Raw genomic sequence first — 19,391 nt, 5'->3', positions numbered from 1 at the left:
ACAAAGCGATACGAAATACGAAACATACAAAATGGCGGCTCTCAAGAAAGCGGTGTTCTCGTACCGTCTCGTTTTCACGTCTCTGTCACAAAAGTGCAAGCATGCCGTTCCCAGTGCGACCGCGGTATCGAGGAAAAACTATTCAACCGTTGTAGAAAATGAAGAAAAATATGACGTTATCATCACCGGAGGTGGCATGATCGGCGCGACATTAGCATGTGCCATAGGTTAACTCTTGTTATTGTTATCATATTGTCATCAAAACAAGAAAAGAGAATAAGTATTCTGAAATAAAATTCTGTAATTAAATAATTTTGTTAGCGTTTACATAACAGAATTACAATTGTATCTAGATATCTTTTTTTAAAACAGGAACTCTCTACTCTTTCAAGTCGAGTTTTTGTCAAGCTTTCTGTGTGTGAAAAAGAAGTAAAAATATATATTCATTCGTTTCAGGGAACAATCGAAGATTGGAAGGCAAGACAGTCTTGCTATTGGAGAGTAGTGCTAAACAAGAATACACACCGCAGGAGCAATATTCCAATCGAGTTGTCGCTTTGAATCAACAGACTCGTATCTTGTTGTCCAGTTTAGGAGCGTGGCAACACATAGAGGCAGTTCGTTATTGTCCAGTACAGAAAATGCAGGTAGTTCTTTATGCTTTTTATTTCTCTTCGTAATCTTTGAATTATTAAATTATTAAGTTTGTATTAATAATATAATGTTGTGCTAAATTAATATGAAACAAGAGTTAGCACTATAAAAATTAACACTGTTGTTATTTTTGTAATGATGGATGTCTTGACAAGTATAGCAGATAGCAAAAGTTTACAATAAATATGTTATAATTAAAAAATAATTGGGTTATAAGATGCCTTTTCAGTAATTTTTATTATTTTTGTTTATGCTACACAATGCGAGAGCTTAATCTGATTCTTTTTTTGACATTTTGATTATTATGTGTTTGCACAATCCTCTCTACCATTAGTTTTACGTATTGATGACAATACCACTGTGATGACGATACCACAATGATTTTTTTATATATCTTATCTGTTGAAAATGATTGGAAAGATCGAAATGTTTACTATATATTCGATTTTGACATAAATAATATTCAGAAGATTTTGCGTCATAATTATTATCTTGACTCTCTTATCAGCCAGCTTTTTTTGCTTATTTTTTTAATTATATATTTAGTTGTATGTTTAAAGCTATTTTTATTATTTTTTTTTATTATTTTATTGTTCTATTCTACATATTATAAAAAATTAGAAATTCTATCAAGTTTAAGTATAATTTTTTTAGTAGGTATGGGATGCGTGTTCCGATGCTATGATAACATTCAACGAGGACCATTTGTCTGAAGATTTGGCATACATAGTTGAAAACGATCTGCTGTTGCACGCAGTCAACAAGCAGCTTTCTCAGAAAGAGAATGTAACTGTGATTCATGAATCTAAAATCACCGATGTAAAACTCCCGAAGACATCGGCCGAATTCGCCTCTGTACAGCTACAATCAGGAAAGCAGTACGCAGCCAGATTACTAGTAAGTACAAAATAAAAAAATAATTGAATTTTATATAATTCATGATAAATATATGTATTTATATAAATCGTCTTGAAAATATCCGATTCATTAGATTCATATATTTTTTTATTTTATCGCCATGGATTAGGTCGTTAAAGTGTACATCTCAAGGCATTTACATTTATTTTTTAATTGCTAGTTACTTGAATTGCGATTTATCATATTTTTACATTTCTATCTTTAACTTTGAACTCTGCTCTGGCAGATCATCCGAGTATCTCGGTTTGTCGCTTTGTTCAAACAATTTAAATGCTCGAAACAGAATATTAGGCCATGTTAACGTAAATGTACCGTCAGGTTTAAATCCCGAGCGATACTCTCCATCTTGTTCGTCAGGCTATCCAATCTGGTACTGATGTTATATGAACATCTCTTTAGCTCGGCCGCGAGCTCGTTCAATTGCTGATTACTCTCGTTACTGTACATTCTGCTGAGCTTCTCGTGATTTGGTTCATTCGCAGCAATGTTTTGCGGTGGCACGCCGCCACGGAAGGTCGCCCGTCGCGTTTTCCGCTCGGCGACTAGGCGATACACCGCCCGGATGATCTCCCGCGGTAAACGTCTCTCGCGCGGATCATTCGGTCGAATATGCAAGGCGCAATGATACGGTGGATGCAGCAATAACGCGCTTCTCCTGCATGCTTGTATTATTTTGCATGCGGGAACACAGTCGAGCAGCTTCGAGAACAGCATATTCTCGAGGTGAGCCACCAACTCGGCACGACGCACCAGTCGATCGAGACCGGCGCATCTGCGTAATTCTTGGATATCTGATACAGCCAGGCCAACCATCAGATTTGTTAGAATCACTGTTACCAGGATAACAAAACTAAGGAGCATGAGATGTGCCGTGCCAGGATACACAAGCGGTACCTTCTCATCGAAGAAAACATCCTCGAATTCCAGCTCACCGGACATCATAATCACCGTCTTGAGTAGACTGATCAGCGGATTAGCGAAGGACTTGTACTTTTTGTGCAGCACATTGAAGCCGAGAGAGAAGCCGACTATCAAGCAAATGTAGGCCGCAAGAAATTTGAAGAAATTGATGGATACTTGGGTAAACATCTGTACGTAGATGCCGAACATGGGAAAACGACCGACCACAATCATCAGCTCAATCCAGGCCAGCAGGATACCCAGAGCGGCAACGTGATGCTGCCAGTCACGCGCTGGCGGAATCAGGATAATGCCAGATGCAACGATTACGCTCCACTGCAGCCAGTTTTCCCAGCGTTTAGCGTAACAGCAAATACCATGGGCGATCTGGAAGATCTCTTTACTCGCGAGCACGCAAGTGAAACCTAGGACTGGCCAGAGAAGGATACTGCTCAGCCGCTCTATGTGCCATAAATATGTTGCGCCGACGAAGCCGGTGAAGAAACCGACGAAGATCGAGTGGAACATGAAACTGAGTAAGAAAAACTTACGGATACGCAGCCACTTGAGATAGAGAAAGCTCTCGCATAGCGGATGCTTTAGCATATGGCCCTGACCGACCTCCACCAGGCAGAGCATCAGATTCGTCTCGCTGCGACCGCCCGGCACCAACGGTCGAAAATCCAATCGCAGCTCACAATCCACGTCGCCTAGCTCATGATCATGCAGTGAGATTGCTTGATCGAGACGCGCCACAAATCGCGATAACACATCCGGGGTGCGGCGTATGATGAAGTTAAGGGCGGTGATGCCGCCTTTGGTACGCGCCGTTACGTCAGCGCCTTTCGACAATAACATTATTACTGTAGACGAACTCTCGTTCAAGGCCGCGATGTGAAGCGGCGTGTAACCGAACTTGTCCGCTTTGTTGACTGACGCACCTGCCTTTTGAACAAAAAGGAATTTTATTAATTCTATCATTACACTAAAAATCATTATTTAGAAGTTTTTATTACATAAATGGAATAACTTAACGTAATTTATTAGTAAAAATTTATTTAAAATTGACGCGATAAATTTTTTTTATTATTCTAATTAAAAAGGAATTTTATTCTGTTGAGTAAATCAAAAAAGTTTTTAATTAATTTACAAACTTGTATTAAAGTCTTGATCAGTTCGCAGCCTCTCAGGGCCTTCGCAACCGCAGCATGTAGAGGGGTGCGCCCTTCGTTGTCTTCTGCATTTACCGTCGCGCCGACATTAATCAACACATCCATCGTCTCTACAGATTGGGCGAGCGCCGCCAAGTGCATCGCCGTCTGACCGCGCGAATTTCTCGCTTCCCAGCTCGCGCCAGCGTTTAGTAGTAATCTGGTGCATTCCGCGCTGCCTTCCTCAGCCGCTAAGTGTAGAGGCGTCGATCTCGCGATTCCCATTTGCACTCTCACATCCGCGCCGTGACTCAACAACAACTTGGTGCAACGGACATTGCCAAGACCAACCGCCACGTGCAAAGGTGTCTCTGTGTAAACCTGCCAACGAATTAATTCACTAAAGATATTTCAGCTTGAATCCCGAAGAGACACATTATTTTGATGGAAAAGTAATTGTTTTTGCACAGTTTCTCCGCATAATACATTGCAGTTTGCCGTTTGAATTTTACTTCAACGATTTTTGATTTGTAGTATTACTTCCCCACTAAATTTGTGCTTAAATTGTAGTCGTGGTGTAAAAGCACCTGTGGATTATTAGGACAAGCACCTGCTTGCAATAGAGCCTCGACGCAATCCCCGGCATTGTTCAGGACGGCGTAATGAAGCGGACTTCTGCCGGACAATCCGGCATCCACATTCGCGCCCAACTTAATCAGGCATTTGACGGTAGCAACGCAACCAGCTGCGGCAGCACAATGTAACGGGGTGCATTTTTTCCCGAGATCCCACTTACATGGATCAGCACCGTGTTTCAATAGCTCCTCCACAATTTTCGTAGATGCGGCACACGCTGCCAGATGTAGCGACGTTCTGAGGATAGTAGTGTGTAAAAATATATAATTTCTATCAAGGATTAATTGTAACTACAGGTTCGAATAACTTTAGTCAGTTCTAATCAAAGCGTTTGACAAATGACAACTATGATAGGTAAGTTAGAGTCATCAAAAAGTTCAGTTAATATTTTAATAACAATGTCTATCTATCATAAATAATATAAACCTTCCATCGTTGTCGCTTGTGGAAACTGGTGCGCCTTTGTCTAATAAAGCTTTCGCGATTTCTATGTGACCCAGCCAACTAGAAATCAACAGACATGTGTCTGGCCATGTTGCAAGTAGCTGTCCCGGAGTCGCGCCGGCCGCTGCTCCGTTTTCGTTAGCCAATAGAGCTTTTCGCATAAATCTGCATACAAAGTTCTAAATTAAATTACACATTACTTCATTACACATATATAAAATTCTAGATTATAAAGTACGAAAATATTAAATTTTAAAATTAAGAATTTTATTATTTTATTTAAAGTATCTTTTTTTATTATATACAATATAAAATAGACATGGTTTTCAATATATGAACAAGAAACATATACAAAAACTATATATAAACATATACAACAATTATAATAAGCAAATTTTATTTTTATCTATCATCTTTATTTTATTTATTTATTTATTTTATCTTAATATAATACGCTAAATTACAGATGCAATTATCATTCCATACCCATTCGCAAACGTGGATAACGAGATCTTGCGATGCTTGAGGTCTGCATTTTCGTTGAGAGTCAAGCATTGAAATTCTTCCAAAACCTTTTGTAGAGCATCGCCATGAAGAACGGGAATCAGAGATAGAGCGGTCTCGCCTCCTGGAAGATTCGATAATGCCATTTCAATCTCCTCCTTGCTCCAGGGTTGTTCCTGCGTCATCGATGCAGCTCGTATGTAACACGTGATAGATTCCGAGCTGTCCTCGGAAGAGATGCTGCCATTTTCTATCTCGTTCAACCAAATATCCTCATGTTTTTCCTAAACGCAATATACATCAAGGCATCGAAAAGTCGAAAGATCATCGATGATCGTTTCTTTCACTGACCTCGTTGTTGATTACAATCGATGGCGTCTTGTTGTTGGCAGTCTCCATTCTCGGCGCCTCTCGCGTCAAACGACTGCCGGTGAATTTCTCGAAGAAGTTCTTCTTACTGAGAATCGACATAGTCACATTTTTCTTTGGACTCGCACTTTAAAAAAAGAGGAAGACTAATAAATCGGCATTACAATCGTAGAAAATTTCTTCACTAAATCAGCTTGATGTCATCCTCTACATATCAATAATATTGATTTTGCGTTAATAAACGGATTCACAATATGATTTTTTTAGCCAGATTTTGACAATACGTAATAATTTATAAACATCTTGTTAGATCAGTGATTTGATCAATTTCCTTGACGTCGAATTGATGACTTCCTGCCGCGCGCTCTTGCTCGCTAATACTAAGCACTTAGCTGACTGTTCTGGGTCTTTGTATATCCCACAGTATATACGCACATGTGTTTATAAAACACATGTTATATATTTAGCTTTCATTAATCTCTCGTGTTTTTCTCTCTCTCCTTGCGTTCTTTCAAAATCCCCGACCGCATATTCTCTTCCTGCGGAAGCTTTACTGGGAATGATTGTCTTATCATTCTACTTCCATGGTCATTCCATCCATAAATATATACAGCGGAATCTATTCGATGGATTTGACAATTAATGACATTATTCGAAACAGTATTCTCCCACCATATATCTTTTTTTCTTTTATAAAGATTTTTAATTAATTAGAAGGCACGAAAAAGTATATTTTAACAGTTCGCTTGTGGTAATTGAACAATTAAAATGATTGGCTTATATTCACTTTAATTTGTGAAGAAAATTAAAGAAGAGACAATCTAGAGAGAGAGAATAGAAGAATGATGATTTTATGTTATTTGTATTTTAATAATAGTATAATAATTATTAATTTTAAACATTTTATATATTTGAGAAACTTATTTTCCATCTAACGATTACATGATTTTTTTCATAAAAAAATTATAAATGGATCTGAAGAAGATAAATAATGTTTTTACATTATTTTAATGATATTAAAAATAAAATGTTGATATAATATTGTATATATAATTTTTAATAATTTTTATATAATTTATATACAATTTTTTTGAGATATATTCTATATAGCAAAAGTAATCATTTTGATATAATTTGACGTCAAAACGATTACATTTTGATGTAATTTGACGTCTACTTTTGTTCAAGACTACTTTTGTTACCTGGAATGTATATTTTGCTATTGAAACATTATATCAGAATGTAATCTTTAGCAATATCCGTAGGTTTTTGTGTATACACAGCGGTATTTACGTTAACTATTCGACGAATCATCTCCGGCATTTCTGTTGAAAATCTGAACCAGATTTGATTTCTATTTTCGTACACGCTTATAAATCTTCAAACATTTGTCTTTCGCAACATGAAGCATCTTTGCATTAGCCCAATAAACTTCCTTATGACGTCGTTTATTATTTTGAAATGTAATTTATACCATTGAGATCATTAATAAATTAAAATAAATAAAACTGACATTTGTTTCAGGTGGGTGCCGATGGCGCCAATTCGATAGTGCGAAAAACGATGGGTGTGACTTATCCAAACTGGCAGTATAATCAATTAGGCATCGTTGCGACTCTCAAACTGTCCGAGGTATTATTCTCTTCAAAGATTGTTTGTTTGATATCTAAGGCAACATTTGAATTTCGGGAAATTACAATATTTATTAATCAATTTCAGCCCATGGAGAATGTCGTCGCTTGGCAGAGGTTTCTCCCAACCGGACCCATCGCGTTGCTTCCGGTAATTTTTTCCCTTACTTAATAGAATTTCCGAGAATAGGACATTAATCAAGGATGTGCGTATTAGTGGTAGGTTCTAGCTTTTAGAAACCTTGTCATAAATCGTGCTGGCAATTCACTGAGAACGGGCGAAATGAATTATTAAAGAGTTGAAGTATAAGTATCATATGGTGATGTGTTAAATCATATTATCATAACAACAACAATAATATAAGTTCGCTCTCTCGAGAGATAGAAAAATGGAAAAATCGAAGAAAGTTACCATTCTCTTCGCGAAAACTACTGTTATCAATTTTGATCTTCTTGGAACAATAATGCAATATAAAAGTCCAAAAAATTTAGAAAGTCTCTACAAAACATCATTCACACACATACGCAAACATATTCAAATAAATTAAATAATAAAAAGTATCACATTAATTTAAGTATGTTATTTTTCACATTTTTTTAAATAATGAGAAAAATTAATACTTGATTTAATCGCGATAACAATCCTATATAATTCTCGGACAGTTGACAGATTCTCTCAGTTCGCTTGTATGGTCCGTGACGACCGAGAGAGCGAAAGAACTGCTGAAAGTCTCGGAGGAAGAATTCATCGACAGTATAAACGAGGCATTGTGGCGGGTCTATCCAAAGAACGGCATTGTCGAGAGCGGAATGCATGCGCTCCGCCAACTGCTCGCGAACTTGTCCCTGCAGACTGGCGTGTCCAGGCAATTGCAACCCTCTGTAGCAGCCATCGTCGAAGGATCGCGAGCAGCGTTTCCCTTAGGTTTCGGCCACGCTGCATCTTATGTTCAACAGGGTACAGTGTTGGTCGGGTAAGAAAATTTCGAATCTTAAGAGTGACAATCAATCGGAGAAATGCAGTCAAATAGATCAGAAATGTATGAAAACACAAATAAAATCTCAACGAAAATTATAACAAATTTCTCAAAAGTTATCTTTTCAAATCGAGATGGTACTAAAATTTCTTTGTAAAGATTTCATCATCGTAACAACAGTTTAATACTTCTTTATTTAATTTATTTTCTATTTCGCAATTTAACATTAATATCTCTGTGTTTAAGAGACGCAGCACATCGAATCCATCCTTTAGCCGGTCAAGGCGTGAATCTAGGTTTCGGCGACGTGACGGTGTTGACGCAGATTCTTGCTGAGGCCACCGTGAATGGCTGTCATCTCAATAATATGCAGTATTTGAGGCAGTACGAGATGCTGAGACAACGTCACAATGTGCCGACGATGCTCGTTATCGATGCGCTTCATCGGCTTTATCGGGGCACCGCAGCTCCCGTTGTTCTAGCTAGAAGTCTGGGCTTGCAACTGACGAATGCTATACCGCAAATCAAGGTAACGAGAAGCGTTGTTTTAAAATACATTTTTAGAAAAGGTGGAAAATATTATTTCTCGTATTGATATTAATCGTGCGATCCTTTTTGTTTTAGAAAATGATAATGGAACAGGCCGCAGGAGGGACGATCGTTAAATGTTAACTCGGCGAGTACAATGTACATATCATTGTGATATTAACTACCCCAGAGTAATGTAAAAGATACTTTCCATAATGTTTATTATTTATATTCAACATATGTATTATAAATTGTAATTATTATGAAGATAGGGATATTAAACTGATATTTTTTTTCACACAATTATATGAAAACACATAAAAGTTTTCAAAGCTGTTGCTACTTTTTACATTGTACTATATATGAAAAAATGTACTTTGTAATATATACTTTTTAAGTTATATTATTAGTAAAACCTATAAAAATGTAGTAAAAAATGGATTCATCAAATGTATTTGTAATAATATATTTCACTCTATATAAATATAATCTTTTATTAAATTGCATCAAAAGTTATAAAATATGAAATTCATGTCAGTCACTTTGATTCACATTTTTTAATAATTTCATTACTTTAATACAAATGTACAATTAATTTTATGTACAAAAATTTCTGATACAAGGCATAGTTTAAAAGTTGTATACTTTAGGAATGATAATTTCAACATACAGAGTAGACTTTCCAGTGTGATTCATTCTATATCCTGTATGTATATTATATCATACCAAAAGAATCTTACAAGTCTTTCTATTATAGGTTATCTATGTACACAGATTATCTGCGATTATCTAGCGTCCTACTGACACGTTTTGTCCACGTGGTTCGGCTTGAGACCGCAAGACAAGGTTAAAGTGCCAATCAAAAGTGACAGATCGTGAAAGTGTCAAACGCTCGGGACATCAACCGAAATTGCGCACAAAGTAAATACAGAATCATTAATGAGACTCATTTAAAACATATGTGAGCTACGATGAGGTTAGCTGATCGCTTCCCGAAGATTCGTCGATTGCATTCTTATTCGATCACCAGCTCGAAACTACGATTTGTTCTCGTACTGAGTGAATTTACGCGGACTTTTAATCGCTAATACTTTTTATCAGGTCAGTATATTATATAATTTTGCGTATATATTACTAATTATGTAACTTTTGACATGTCTCAAAAGAGAATATATTACAAGTAGTTTATATTGCATTTCTTTCTCTTTTCAATTAAAATTATTATGATACTTTTGAAAACATTGAAAATTTGATAAAAATTTCTGTCACAGATGTCAGTCAAATGGCAATATTTACATCCAGAAGACTGTTCAAAGCCGCTGCTATTGGAACAATTGGGTTAGGCACCCTGGTATCTCTCAGAGCAAACGAGTATGACATTGGAGCCATTGGAATTGTACGACTAAGTAGGGCCGCGCTTGCAGTGCTCGATATAGGTCATTATTATAAGAAAGAATTGTATAATACTAAAATGGACAGAACATCATCAGAGTACCTGCAACTGAAATCGGACGTTCACAAGTATGGAGCGCAGAGGTTATTGGAGCTCTGCTGTGCCAACAAAGGAGTCTATATTAAAGTAGGTCAGCATGTGGGCGCGTTGGATTACTTGCTGCCCCAGGAGTATGTGCGCACTTTGCGAGTATTGCACAGTTCGGCACCCCAGTCTTCGTTCAAGGACATTCTCACTGTGATCAAAGAGGACTTTAAAAAAGATCCGTACCAGATATTTCAGAGCATCGATCCGGAACCTCTAGGCACTGCCAGCCTCGCGCAAGTGCACAAAGCTGTCCTCAGGGACGGTGATGTGGTGGCCGTTAAGGTGCAGCATCGCACCGTCAAGAGTAACTCCTATGTTGATATCAAGACTATGTCGGCCCTAGTGAAGATTACGTCGCTGGTGTTTCCGGATTTCAAGTTTGATTGGCTGGTCGACGAAACGAAGAGGAACATTCCACAAGAGCTGGATTTCACCCGCGAGGGTAAAAACGCCGAGAAAGTACAGAAGCTCTTCGGTGACTATCGTTGGTTGAGAGTGCCGAAAATATATTGGGATGTATCATCGTCACGCGTCCTCACAATGGAGTTCCTGGATGGCGGACAGGTGAACGATCTCGAATATATGCGTGCCCATCATTTAAATCCATACGAGATCACTAGCAAGCTCGGTCGTCTGTACAGTCATATGATCTTCATCGAGGGCTTCGTGCATTCGGATCCGCATCCAGGCAACATTCTGGTACGCAATCGTGACTCCCAGGCGGAGATTGTGCTATTGGATCACGGTTTATACGCCAATCTGTCCGATCAGTTTCGATGGGACTACTCGAAGCTATGGTTGGCGATTCTCGATGGGGATCGGGTCGCCATGAAGGAACAGTGCGCACGACTCGGCGTCGTCGATTATTATGGTTTGCTGTCATGCATGGTGTCGGGTAGAACGTGGGATACGATTATATCGGGCGTACGTAAGACCCGGTATAATATCCATGAAAAAGAGGAGTTTCAACAGCATATCCCAAATTTGTTACCACAGATCAGCACTGTACTGGACCGCGTCAATCGACAGATGCTACTGATCCTCAAGACCAACGACTTGATGCGCGGCATCGAATACTCGCTACGCACCCAATCCAGAATGTCAGCTATGATAGAGATGTCCAAGTGCTGCGTACGCTCCGTATACGGCGAGAAACTTAGACACTGTTCAAACGCATGGGATAAGTGCTGGGTATCCTGTGCAGAGCGCTGGGCGCTCTTCAAATTGTCAATTTATTACATCTATCTGGGCCTGATACACTTCGACCTGAACAAGTCGGTCGATTCTTTGTGGACAAAGGATTTCTATTTATTTTAATGGCTCCCACTAGGCCAAATATATTTCTTAATATTTAACTAGGAGAGCAGTGTCCCTTTCAAAGATAGTTTCGCAGATATATACTTTTTACTTATAGGTAACAAGTGGTATAAATGTGGTTTGATACTCTGCATATAATAATTTGTAAAGTACATATATCTTGTTTGCTCTCTTTTGATTTGTCAATTATCTCTCAGTCTACCTCATAAATTAAAGACATTGTTAAGATTTACATATATAAATTTTTTTTTTTTTTAAATAAATATACGTTTGTTGTATAAGAATCTGATATTTTTCGATAAAACATGATTTGTCGTTAATAAATTTGTATATAACTAATCTATAAAATACGAGAAGCACCTTATTTTTTAAATTAATTTCTAATTAAAACATTTTTTTTTTTTAGATGACATGTATTTTTTTTGATAAATGAAAAGCATATGTAAGAAATATCTTATTGATACAATTGTATGTACATTTTAATATATATATATATATATTTATATGTACAGTGAAATATAGTTAACAGAAATTTAAATATGTTACAATGACTATGAATCAATTTGTTCTGAGCATTTTGCTTTCTTTAGCTAATCGTAGTTCTTCGCGATACTTCGCGATAGTCTCTTCTCTATTCTTCAGGAACTGCTTGTATTCCTCCGGCTCTATCTCACGCACAATCTCGATGCCGCACGTGCGCGCGATGCCGACCATCATAGTGCAGATTTGCTCCAAAGAGAGTAATGCCATGGTTGGATCTTCTGATTTGATTTTAGCGATTTCATATAAATGTTTCAGAGTTATTTTACCAGCCATTTCGCCTGTGAAAAAAAAAAATTATTCATGATTTTACTTTTATTATTATTGTTGTTTATATGTATTATTTTTGATTGTAAGATATATTAACAAATTTAATATATATTACATATTATTTATGTCAATGTTCAATATTAAAATATCTTTGCGTCTTTTTTTATTAAAGTATTCAAGGAATTGGAATACTTGTCATTCCATTTCTCAAAAATGAAACGATAAATTTAATGCTAACAGAATGATAATTTGTTAAAAGATAATGGGTGTTTTCCAGCAAGGTACACAGATGACATGGTATTGCCAATCATAAACACGATTGGCTATCAAATACATTTTAAATTTCTTCATTTGATAGGCAATCATGTATATTGTGTGTTACATCTGTATATCTTGCTGGAAAACACCCAATATTTACATATATACCCTTCATTCTTCCTTTTTGTATTCCAGCTGCTTGTTTCAAATAATATGTTGCAGGTGGCTTGTGAATCACTAAATCGTACGTTCTATCTGAATGCACTTTTATACGACATGGCAAAGGGATGCCTTCCTTGATGTTGGCTGTCCTCTGGTTGAAGTCCTTGCAAAAATTTGCGATATTGATATTTCTCTAGGATTAAAAACAAAGTACAATTACTATCACAAGCTGAAAATTGGGGTAATTCATATATACAAATAATTGTGAAAGTCATACATATTCGCAAAAAGAATAACAAATTTCTACCATGGAAAATCAATTCCAAAAATATATTTTACTAATTCATATTCTCTGTAACATATTAGTACATATCACCAGGTTTCTTAATAGAATTTTGTCCTATTCAGAAACATATAAAATATAGTTTTTTTTTTTAAATTCTTATCAGTGGAAATTTTTGTTTTTTATGTCCTTCATTCTAGCAGATTTGTTTTCATAGAGGATATACAGAATGATAATATCCTAACTTGTCCGAGTTGAGATCCGAGGGGCGGTGCGGATGACGCCAAGCCCGCGGGTATATTCACGCGTAATTTTGACGAGTGATCAATCTTCTCGGTGAGCTTCTTAACCATTCTTCTTCCGACTGATTTTGACATTCTTTTATGCTATTTAAACAAAATCACGAGAACCTCTAACCCAATCTTGAACTGGGAGAGCACGGTGAGACAAGTAAATAAAAGTACGTTCGAAAATTTTACCTGTGGGATAAAGTAGCGTTTAATTGACCACGAAACGAAAGAAGCAAAGATTTTTTTGTCTTTTGATTGGTCAATTCAATGATACTAGACTCCAGGTGTAGAATTTTCGAACGCACTTCAAAGCGAACAGTCTTCGTTTTTTTTTTTTTAGAGAGCTTAGCATTGGCAACTTAAATCATATCTCGCATACTCTTCAATCTTGGTATAGAGAACTATTGTTGAGTTTTTAAATCGGTGATAGTGTTTGGCACTATTACACACGGAGTTTATTAGAAAATATTTCAATTTTCTAAGAAAATGCCGGGTTGCTGTGTGCCTGGTTGTAGTAATTCAACCGTTAAAGGATTTTCAATGAGAAGTTTTCCTACAGATCGCGAACGGAAAGCGTTATGGATTACCAATATTGGTATAGCAAATTGGGAACCTAAAACAAATAGTCGCATATGCGAAGTATGTGAACCAATTTTGTATTTTATAAATCTTTGTATAAAATGTGTTTAATAAATCATTACTTTTATATGCAGATACATTTTTCTAAGGATATGTGGGAAAAAGTTCGATGTGATGGTAAACGGAAATTAAAATGTAACGCTGTACCCACAATTTTCCCTCCTTATCAATTGGATAAAAATATTTTGTTCGACAATCATGATAAAGGTGAAAATGATATTGACAGTGATAATTTGATGGGTGATAAAAAAAGTAATATACATTTGCTTCCGATATCACAAGTTTATCTAAATGCATCTATGTCTACAAACCTGGAAGAAGAAATAAATTGGAAAAAACAATGCGAGGAATTAAAAGATTTATTGAGAAAGAGTGAACAAACGTGTAAAAGACTTCAAAACACCATGAAAAGACGCGAAGAAATGTTCAATAGAATAATAGTAAAAAGTGATAGATATAGAAGAATTTTGAAGGAACGTTTGAAAAGATTGAGAGAAAGCAATCAAAATTATGAAAAATTGAGAATTAATTTAGAAAAAGTCTTCAAAAAAGATCAAATTATAATTCTTAGTGGAGATGATTGTAAATACGAGGCAATTATGCAAGCTATTGATTCGAGACATATATGTGGCAATAACAAAATATAGTAAAATAATCACTATTTATGAACAGAAAATGTTATATATATATATAAGGAAATTTATAAAATTGAATAAGTTCTTGTTACAAAAGATCTTATTTTGTAAATAACTTTTCTTATATTTTCCATATATGTATCAGCGTTTATGCTAAAATAATTTACAGAAGATAAAGATACAAATAATATGTACTTAATTTATTATATTAGATTTAACATTCACATTTTGATTCTTTGCTATTAAAATTATCATTAACACATATAGAGGCGATTGATTATTTGTTGTATAGAGGTTATTGATTCAAAAGTCTATAGTATTGATATTGATGTTATGCCTGCAAGGTAAAATTCATTTTAGATCGATATCTCTGATTAATATTTTCATAAATAAAAGTTAATAAAGTCAACAATAGTTTCAATAAAATATGAGCTTGACATAATAATTTTTAGTGACAAATTATTTAAAAAAAAAAAAAATAGAAATATCTTTTAAATTTTAGTTGTTTTAATTATTTAAAAAGATATATATGTAATAACATTTTTTTTTTCTCTTCTTTCTTAATTGATTTTCAAATTTATATTTAAAATATGGTGGCAAATTCCGCCATATTTGGTCTGATACTGAAATGACCAGTCAGTGAAAAGTCGAAATTAGATTCGGAGGATCTCTATTCAGTGATATATCAATTATGAAAATTAATCAATGGACAAAATATAGACAACAGTACTTCGAATCAAAATCTTCGAATTCAGTTTTCGTGAAACGTTTACACGTTTACAGTTTACAGTATTACAGTTTCTTTTGACGTATAGGTACATTCGCTTGCGAAACCTAATCAGCCACATAGATAAGAAGAAAAACTTTACAGTTCCTTGATAATTTTGTATTGTTTAATATTGTTCGATTTTAACTTAAAATAGTTACTACTTCAAAATGGGGAAACGCCAGCATCAGAAAGATAAGATGTGAGTTATATAGTGTTATTATGCATTGTTTCTTCCAAATATAATTCTATGCATTTATGAAAATATTTGACATTAAATTTGTAATTATCTAAGAATTTTTTGGAACTTTTTTCAGGTATTTAACATATACCGAGTGGACAACACTGTATGGTGGAAGAAAATCAGGGACGACTCTGGAAACGAGTGAAGAGAAAACATTCAGGCGTTTACCGTATGATCATTGCTGTTTGTCTCTGCAGCCCTTTGAACATCCTTACTGCGACCCACATGGCAATGTATTTGAATTAGAGGCTATTCTGGCTTATATAAAACAATATAAACACAATCCTGTAACTGGGAAACCTTTGGATGCAAAAAGTCTAATCAAATTAAATTTTCATAAAAATATGGAGGATGAATATCAATGCCCTGTCCTTTTTAAATTGTTCACAAAACATTCGCACATTGTTGCCATTAAGAACACAGGAAATGTATTTTCTTATGAAGTAAGTATATATAAATGTTTCAATATTCTTTATTAAACTATCCATTCCATTTTATTATATGTTTATTTATACTATATATATTTATTTATACTATTATGAGCTATCAATTATAATGATCTTTTATGTAATATATGTAAGAAATGCAATACAAGAATTATTTTTTAGGCTGTTGAACAATTAAACATAAAAGCTAATAACTGGAAAGATTTGATAAATGATCAGCCATTTATACGTCAAGATATTATCACAATTCAAGATCCGAACAATGCGATGAAATTTAATTTGTCTACATTCTATCATATTAAGAATAACATAAGGGTAGAGGACGAAGGTAAGCTTTTACTTAACTTAGAAAGAATTATTTCTATTTTAGTTTCTATTAATATTTTTTTCTGTGCTATATATAAACAACATTTTTTTAGAGACTGTGAGAGAGCGAAACAATCCGAACGCAAAATTAAAAACCGTCTCTATGGAAACCAAAGAAATTTTAATAGAATTAGAGAGAGATTATAAACCAACAAAAAGTAATGAAAAAGATGAAACATCCAAAAAGGCTGATAAATTTAATGCTGTTTGTATATTCACAAATATAAAAGTATTCTGTTTCAATTATTGACAGTTATTTAATTATTTCTATTATCTTATTATTTATTTATAAATAGGCACATTACTCTACTGGTGCAGTAGCTGCAGGCTTTACTTCAACAATAATGCCAACAGAGACTACCCATCAAGCAGCTGTAATCGCAGAAGATTTAGTGCGATATGAGAGAGTCAAGAAGAAGGGTATGTTATCATAGTTATTGCTATTACATTGTTATTTAAACTTGCAATAAAAAAACAATTGTAAATTTTTTTTAAAAGATTAACTTTTTTATTTACTTATCTTTTTTTACTTAGGATATGTAAGATTACTTACAAATTTTGGGACTTTGAATCTGGAGGTCTACTGTGATTTGGTTCCAAAAACCTGCGAAAACTTCGTGAAACACTGTCAGAATGGTTATTACGATGGCACAAAGTTCCACAGATCAATAAGAAATTTTATGGTGAATGAATATACATTTAGGTTTTAAGACAAATATTTACTTTAAATTTGTTTCAAAGATTATATTTTGTGCACTTTCCTTTATTTTTTTGCTTTAATTTATTTTATAATAATCGAAATATTTTGCTTTCCTTCATTGCAGATTCAAGGAGGTGATCCGACTAACACAGGTAATGGTGGCAAATCCATTTGGGGCAAGCCGTTTGAGGACGAATTCAAGTCAAATTTGGTACATCAAGGCAGAGGCATTTTATCTATGGCAAACTCAGGTCCAAATACCAATGGATCCCAATTGTAAGATTAAAATAAAGCAACTTGTGTCACATGATTATATGACACCTGATTATATGACGCCTGATTTTCCTTAATATTTTCATTCGTTTTAGTTTCATTACGTTCCGGTCATGCAGGCACCTCGATCGCAAGCATACAGTCTTCGGGAAGATAGTCGGAGGTCTGGATACATTGAATGCAATCGAGAAAGTGGAAGTGGACAATAAAGATCGACCGATAGAAGATATAGTTATACAGCGTATTCAAGTCTTTGTGGATCCCTTCCAAGAAGCCGATGAGCAACTCGTTGCAGAACGAGCTATTGAAGTGGAACGATTAGCTCAAGAAGCGAGTGAGAGCAAAACGACGGCCAAGAGGAATAGGAACGACACGCCAAAGATTTACCGATCTGGTATAGGGAAATATGTGAAATTGGGACAGGAAAAGTAAGCTATCGACTTTTTTCCAAATTATTATTTTTTATTTTGATTTATGCAATGCTTTGTTTATTTTTAATACTTAACCTGATTTTTAGATTGGACAAACGAGACACGAATGCGGAACCCGCTACAAAAAAGAAAAAAATTCTGTCGCAATCATATGGAGATTTTTCCTCTTTTACGTTCTAATCAATTATATTATCAAATGTATATATAGCATATGTATATAGTAGATTATATCCAAATTACTATATATTTTTGTTAAATTATATAATTTAAAATATATAATTTAACAAAAATATATAATAATTTGGATATATATATATAATTTAACAAAATTATGATACATAAAAATATGTTTGAAGAATATATATTTGAGTCATGCGTAATGTGATTTAAAATTAGTATTTGACAGTTTGGCTATAAAGTTTCTAGCACACAATGTGCTCATTGGTATGTGGATACATAACAAGGTGCATGTTAATGCTAACTGATCTTGGCATTTAATCTTGACTCATTTAATCATCCAATTCTCATAAACCACAATATTCAATTCCTACTAAGACCAAACATAAGTAATGATTGTCTCGTCGATACTCAGGAAATGACACGAAAAGTATATTGAACATATGCAACCAATAGCTGAAAATGTAACTACCCTGTAAAAATTTACAAAATATTGGAAGATTAAATAAATGATATATATTAAATCAATATTATTTTCTACGCTAAAGTTTCAGTACTAAATATCTAAACGAACGTTTCAGAAATTATTTATATATTCGTATATTTTATTAAATGTTGTTTGAAAGATCTCTTATAGTATCGAGATATTTAATACTGTATCTACTACTGTATTATATAATACATACAAACGTTTTCGCAATATTAAATGTCTAGCATGTATTATATGATGCATATAATTTTCTACCTAGACAATCTAGGTTGAACGATTCATAGAGGTAATTTTAGATTTGATCAGCCTCATTTAGGATTTTTCCGGATATGTTTGCAATGATTCTTAACTTTATTGACTACCATATTACATAATACATACCATATATATAAAGAGAATCAAAAAATATTTCTTAATTATAATATCTTGTATACTTTGATGAACACATATTAACTTTTTTGTTAAAATAATTATAAATATTTTGTTAAACATAAAAATAATTTGAATCATCATTATATATTTGAAGAGCTTATTTAATTGTAAAGATTTTTTTTAATTAAAAGATTCATAAGGTGATTTTTTTAACACATTTTCAAATAAATATATTATTATTGTCATCAAATTTATTTCAATTTTTATATTGTTCTATAAATTTTATTTTTTATTATTTATTTCAAGATTTTACGATGTTGTTATATGATGTTTTTTGTTTATACAATTATAAGAAAAAATATGTAAAATGTTGAATTTAAAATTTATCCATTTATTTAGTGACATCATAAATTCAAATCTGTTTTCACATAATTCTCTCATACGTATCAATAACTTGTTTATATTTTGACCCAAAAAATT

The 19,391-nt window shown here is 34.3% G+C and overlaps 6 protein-coding genes across 6 annotated transcripts; 4 read left to right on the top strand and 2 right to left on the bottom strand.

The window, feature by feature from the left end:
* The first annotated feature begins 10 nt into the window (after positions 1-10).
* On the top strand, positions 11-9,146 carry Coq6 (ubiquinone biosynthesis protein COQ6, mitochondrial). Its single transcript, XM_070311032.1, has 8 exons — positions 11-227; positions 457-647; positions 1,312-1,551; positions 7,101-7,208; positions 7,296-7,358; positions 7,871-8,181; positions 8,431-8,713; positions 8,809-9,146. The coding sequence occupies exons 1-8, from the start codon at positions 32-34 to the stop codon at positions 8,854-8,856; spliced, it is 1,440 nt and encodes a 479-aa protein (XP_070167133.1). The 5' UTR covers positions 11-31; the 3' UTR covers positions 8,857-9,146.
* LOC138941394 (transient receptor potential channel pyrexia-like) lies at positions 1,209-5,966 on the bottom strand. Its single transcript, XM_070311028.1, has 6 exons — positions 5,559-5,966; positions 5,190-5,491; positions 4,686-4,868; positions 4,211-4,496; positions 3,627-4,004; positions 1,209-3,417 (listed from the first exon to the last, which is right to left on the bottom strand). Exons 1-6 carry the CDS (start codon positions 5,676-5,678, stop codon positions 1,870-1,872), a joined length of 2,817 nt encoding a protein of 938 aa, XP_070167129.1. The 5' UTR covers positions 5,679-5,966; the 3' UTR covers positions 1,209-1,869.
* A 325-nt stretch (positions 9,147-9,471) lies between the features above and the next one.
* Positions 9,472-11,801, top strand: Adck1 (aarF domain containing kinase 1). Its single transcript, XM_070310621.1, has 2 exons — positions 9,472-9,813; positions 9,984-11,801. Exon 2 carries the CDS (start codon positions 9,995-9,997, stop codon positions 11,567-11,569), a length of 1,575 nt encoding a protein of 524 aa, XP_070166722.1. The 5' UTR covers positions 9,472-9,813; positions 9,984-9,994; the 3' UTR covers positions 11,570-11,801.
* A 167-nt stretch (positions 11,802-11,968) lies between these two features.
* Mrpl11 (mitochondrial ribosomal protein L11) lies at positions 11,969-13,547 on the bottom strand. Its single transcript, XM_070310622.1, has 3 exons — positions 13,328-13,547; positions 12,806-12,992; positions 11,969-12,390 (listed from the first exon to the last, which is right to left on the bottom strand). Exons 1-3 carry the CDS (start codon positions 13,457-13,459, stop codon positions 12,128-12,130), a joined length of 582 nt encoding a protein of 193 aa, XP_070166723.1. The 5' UTR covers positions 13,460-13,547; the 3' UTR covers positions 11,969-12,127.
* A 156-nt stretch (positions 13,548-13,703) lies between these two features.
* LOC138941196 (THAP domain-containing protein 1-like) lies at positions 13,704-14,897 on the top strand. Its single transcript, XM_070310623.1, has 2 exons — positions 13,704-14,011; positions 14,086-14,897. Exons 1-2 carry the CDS (start codon positions 13,859-13,861, stop codon positions 14,656-14,658), a joined length of 726 nt encoding a protein of 241 aa, XP_070166724.1. The 5' UTR covers positions 13,704-13,858; the 3' UTR covers positions 14,659-14,897.
* Positions 14,898-15,154: 257 nt separating this feature from the next.
* Positions 15,155-18,577, top strand: LOC138941222 (RING-type E3 ubiquitin-protein ligase PPIL2). Its single transcript, XM_070310666.1, has 9 exons — positions 15,155-15,614; positions 15,730-16,099; positions 16,265-16,430; positions 16,522-16,673; positions 16,765-16,888; positions 17,003-17,151; positions 17,293-17,444; positions 17,537-17,869; positions 17,959-18,577. Exons 1-9 carry the CDS (start codon positions 15,583-15,585, stop codon positions 18,050-18,052), a joined length of 1,572 nt encoding a protein of 523 aa, XP_070166767.1. The 5' UTR covers positions 15,155-15,582; the 3' UTR covers positions 18,053-18,577.
* The last annotated feature ends 814 nt before the right edge of the window (positions 18,578-19,391 follow it).

The sequence above is a fragment of the Polyergus mexicanus genome, unplaced genomic scaffold, assembly GCF_030449975.1.
Source record: "Polyergus mexicanus isolate NDT 795.1 unplaced genomic scaffold, iyPolMexi1.0 SCAF_18, whole genome shotgun sequence".
NCBI classification, from domain to species: domain Eukaryota; kingdom Metazoa; phylum Arthropoda; class Insecta; order Hymenoptera; family Formicidae; genus Polyergus; species Polyergus mexicanus.
The sequence above is the reverse complement of the archived record's forward strand: the minus strand, read 5'-3'. Positions and strand labels throughout refer to the sequence as shown.